The following is a 4,744-nucleotide window of genomic DNA, read 5'->3' on the forward strand; positions in this document are numbered from 1 at the left end:
CAACGGTCAACGGGTCGAGGTCAATGGGTCAACAGGTCGGGTCGGGTCGGACCTGCCACCCAACACGTGCCACGTGCTAGCGACCACTCGTGTGCGTCGCACGCGCCTAAGACCAAACGGCACGTGTACCGCACGCGCCAACGACCCTGGTTCATTCCAGCCGCGCATGGCAGCGCATTCGGCGGCCCCTGGCGGCAATCCGCCACTCGTTTTTCTCGTATCGAAGAGAGTTTCGACCCTACGCTATCAGAAACAAACTTCGATTTACAGAAAATCAAAAACAAGGGTGAACAGTACGCGGGTATTGGGATTTTTCCGTTCCCAATCTGCTGACGGCGGTGTTTCACGAAACTTTAATCAAAAGCAATTCATAAACATGAAAAATGGGTAGGGAACCATGAACTACGGCTCTGATACTAATGTTGGGAATAATGGATTCCCTAAAACCGGTTCCGATACTTAATCGAACCCCTAAAACGAACGCAGAAGACGAGCCCGGAAAACACATGTATCACCGATCAAAGATATACTACAGAATCGAGCGTACCTTATTTGTTACAGATTAAACACCAATGTTGAAGTTCGAGGAAGAATCTTGATTTCGTTCTACCGAGGAGCGTACTATTGCCATTAGGAGGAGAAAAACTCTGAAAAGATATACATTCTTTTTTTTTTTTTTTTTTTTTTTGGGAGGGGGAGAAAGTGAAAACGTTCCTACATAAAGGTACATTCTCTTTTTCTTTCTATCTCTTAAAATGTCTCCCCAAAAAGACGTAACCCCTCAACCCTTCATACATGGGCCCTTAACCTGCGGGCCAGGTTCTTAGGCCCATCATTACATTAAAAAAACCATCAGAGTGATTATGTTAGATGATAGTTTTGATTTTTGCTAAGGACAATTTGGGTAATTGCAAGTGCCGAGGGCCTGGGCGAGGGGCAGGGGGCATGGACCACGCCTAGCCAAAGGCCGGGCACCCCCCATCCCCACCACGGCCACCTCGCGCCTGGTCGGACTTCGCTAGATTTCAAAATAATTTAATAATTCTAAGGAGTCACAAATTTTCGGGTGGACCATTCCTTGACCTGCCCCCCAAAAAGTCATACCAGCATGGGCTTTTGCTTATGCTGTGAGGCCCGTGCGAAGAATCCAAAGCCTCTCAAACTTCTTTGAAAGCGAAAGATCTTGAGGTTTTGGAAAAACCCTCCCTTTTTATTTGCATTAGTATATTATGTTTGACGCAGATATAAAGCTCAATCCAAGCCTTGTAAAATACAAGATAATTAATACTAATAATGGCATCATGTGGAAAAATGGGAAAATCAAATAAAAAAGAGAGAAATTAAAGTTGGGATTTGATGTCGTCCGCAACGTTCTGGGCGTCCGAAGTAGCTCCGGGGAATCCTCCCCTCGACAGCCCGACGCAGTACAAGCCCTTCTCGCCCTTCCATTGATTTGGGAAGCTCGGTTTCGCAATCCCATCTTCGTTCAGCAGGTAATCATCCCCCTGCGAAAATTAAAAATACAAAAACAATAACCAACAAAAAGGAATTAATAGAGTAAAATAAAAATTAGGAGACCTTTACGTCATAAAAATTGGAATAAAGAAATCGATCTCGTGTGGATGGGGTTTGCGTGCCTTGAGCCATTTGTGGGTGGACCGCTTGAAGCCGGTGCAGAAGACGATGGCGTCGAAGGGATGGGACTTGCCGTCTTCGAACTCCGCCACGTCCCCTTCTATCCTTTTCAACGCCGGCAGGACCTGTTTAAAAGTTTCATCGCAAAAGTCCATGACGGCGATCCATGTCCATACCCGGATCGCATATTAATGGGAAACTACCCGATCGGCCCTCAATTCAATTTTACTAACTGAGTCACAAACCTTTGCGCGATATTCTAATGGAATTATTTTGACCAATCTCGGCTGAAAATCCTTGAAGTGGTTGCCCGGAAGGAGTACGCTAGAATTTCACACCAATTTTTAAAATTGAATTTGCAAAAAATGAGAAATTTAAGATTGAACCGGTATCCATACAATAAATGCAGGACTACTTGAGTAAAATAGAACATAAGCCGTCAGTATAAAGAAAACTGTATATAAACAGTCTTGTTCTTCGTCAATTTAGGGTTTTAACCACTAAATCTTTCGCTAACCATCCATCGTAATCAAGGCCGCTCGTGGGAAAAAAATGTCCCACCAGCGGGGCACGCCAGAACTACTCATTATATGTTAGTCTTACTTGCAAATCAAGATAAGCTTCGAAGACCATCATCCCTTCTTTTTTTCCTATTTCTGTTGCTTCCGCCATAAAATATTATTACAAGCTGACCACTTATTTTTAATAATGACGAAATTTATAGTTGACCGTCGCCGGCCTTCAACTGAATCGACGAAATTTCACATGTTCTCGCATGCCGGACGCAAGATCGGAAGTCAAGAGCTGGAGAGGTGAAGATCGAATCGTTCTACCTGAATCTCGCCGGACTTAATCTTCTGGCAAGTGCCGAGGTCGATGAAGGGGAATTTGCCATACTTGGTCTTCATGAGGAGAGGACCCTCGCTCGGCCTCCTCAGCCCGTACTTGGACATGTCCCCGTACACCAGCTTGCTCAGCAGCACCAGCAACGAGTCCACCGTGCCAGGTGAGAAATACTTCAGCAGCGCCATGCCCAGATTCGCGATCCCCCTCGACAGCACATGTACCTGCGGACGATAAGTGCACAGTATCAGCAATGGGGCCATGAACGATGTTCGCCGACACTCGTCGGAAGGTTACAATGTGCGCATCTCAAAACAGACTAGGAAGATGAAGTCACGGTGCCTTCGGGTTAACGTGTCGAGACGAGTTTCGTGTATTCCACAGGGTGCAACATACATCGATGTTTGCTCTCATGTCATATCAGATGTAGATTCCTCCTTTACAACAAGGAACGGGCAAGGTTGGAACTGTTGGAAATGGTGATCCATTTTCTAGAATTTCCTAGAGTTACTAAACTTCTAAAATTCCCTAGATGAAGTTTTTGGAAGAAAGAGAAGAATGTAGAAGCACATGTGTAGATCTCTCTAGAAGAAGAGAGGATAAACTACAATCTAGAACTCTCTAGATTAAGCCAAAGTGGACAACATTCTACACAAATCTAGAATGTTGGTAGAGCACCCTATAAATAGGAAAGATGGGAGAGCATAGTAGACAACAAATGTAAAGTGTGTGAGAGGTAACCCTCCACGTGTGGTGAACCCTCCACCATGAGAGGTCATAGATCTCTACTATACCTCCATCAAACTATTTTGTTCAACTAATGAAACTATTTCCCCCATGTCCTATATCCTTCAATTATCCTAGTTGATCCCTTGTCCATCATCTATAAACTACACCATACACTTGCACATATCACTAACCAAAAACTATAACTAATACTAAAACCATGCTTCCGCATCACACACATCCAATATTTTTATCAGAAACATGTTTCGACCAAAAAAAGAAAAAAAGTACGGAAACATGTAGACGAAATCCTTCCTTATTGATGCAAACGAGATTCTTTTTTTTTTTTTTTTTTAAAGAATGATGAGAAAGCAAGCGAAGCTTTTTACCGGGCTCCGGACAACGATGGAGGTCCTTGCGCTGTGGTTGGCTAGGTCCAGCGCGATCTCCATGCCGGAATTCCCCGACCCGACCACCAAAACCCTGCTGTTCTCGAACTCCTTTCCGTTCCTGTACCGGGTCGAGTGAATCACCTTCCCGCCGAAACCCTCGATCCCCTCCACCTCCGGGATGAAGGCATCGCTCGACTCGCCGGTGGCCACCACCAGGAACCGGCACCGGTACTCCACGACCTCGCCGGAGCCCACGTCCCTCGCGCCGACCCTCCACCTCCCGTCCCCCTCATCGTAGACCGCCGACTCCACGGACCTCCTGTAGGCCGGCTCTATGCCGAAGCGGGCCACATAGTCGTCAAAGTAGCGGAGGAGCTGGTCCTTGGGCACGTACTCGGGGTAGTCCGGGGGGAAATGCATGTGGGGGAGCTCGCAGTACCGCTTGCGGACGTGGAGGTGGAGGCGGTCGTAGGCATATTTCTTCCACAGGGAGGCGAAGCAGTCCTCTCGCTCGAGGACGATGTGGGGGATCGAGAGGGTCTTGAGGCACGCCGATGCAGCGAGCCCCGACGGCCCCGCTCCGACAACGACGGCAGCAGCGGCTTCCTGTTCCATCCTTTTGGTCTCTGTGGCTTTGGCGCGATGATGTGTGAACGGGAAGGAAGACGGAAGTCGGTAGATGTTCGCGAGGGCTTCTTATATTTTCTCCTTATATGGGGGCTTTGAATGTTAGTTCTCGTGGCTTGGTGGGTCCTCATGTGGAAAAAAATCAATAATCAGGTGGATCTCGGCGTGTGATGCACATGTTTGACGTACCCCCATCTAGACCGTCGAATTCGTTTATTGCCACGCGTAGAATGAATGGACCCCCGTGAACCGATGCTTATCTTCAAGGAGAGCGACGGCCAATACAAGAAAGAAATCGATGAGCATGGAAAATTTTATTCCAAAGTAGCACGATCTAATTCAAAAATTTCACCTAATTGGGCACGTCCTCGGAGAATCGCTATCAACAGATTTTCCAATAACCTTGATATGGAGCTTGAGCTTCTAACTAGGATGAATGCACTAACTATGAATATGATGTCAAAAATAAATCGATTTTATATTACCCTTCAAGAAATAGTGAATGGTCTTATCAATACACA

General features: G+C 46.4%; 1 protein-coding gene across 1 annotated transcript; it reads right to left on the bottom strand.

Moving 5' to 3' along the window:
* Positions 1-1,183: 1,183 nt before the first annotated feature.
* LOC104426723 (probable indole-3-pyruvate monooxygenase YUCCA10) lies at positions 1,184-4,277 on the bottom strand. The gene is made up of 4 exons (XM_010039865.3): positions 3,594-4,277; positions 2,469-2,702; positions 1,638-1,760; positions 1,184-1,505 (listed from the first exon to the last, which is right to left on the bottom strand). The coding sequence occupies exons 1-4, from the start codon at positions 4,209-4,211 to the stop codon at positions 1,341-1,343; spliced, it is 1,140 nt and encodes a 379-aa protein (XP_010038167.2). The 5' UTR covers positions 4,212-4,277; the 3' UTR covers positions 1,184-1,340.
* Positions 4,278-4,744: the final 467 nt, after the last annotated feature.

The sequence above is a fragment of the Eucalyptus grandis genome, chromosome 11 (genome assembly GCF_016545825.1).
Source record: "Eucalyptus grandis isolate ANBG69807.140 chromosome 11, ASM1654582v1, whole genome shotgun sequence".
Lineage (NCBI taxonomy): Eukaryota > Viridiplantae > Streptophyta > Magnoliopsida > Myrtales > Myrtaceae > Eucalyptus > Eucalyptus grandis.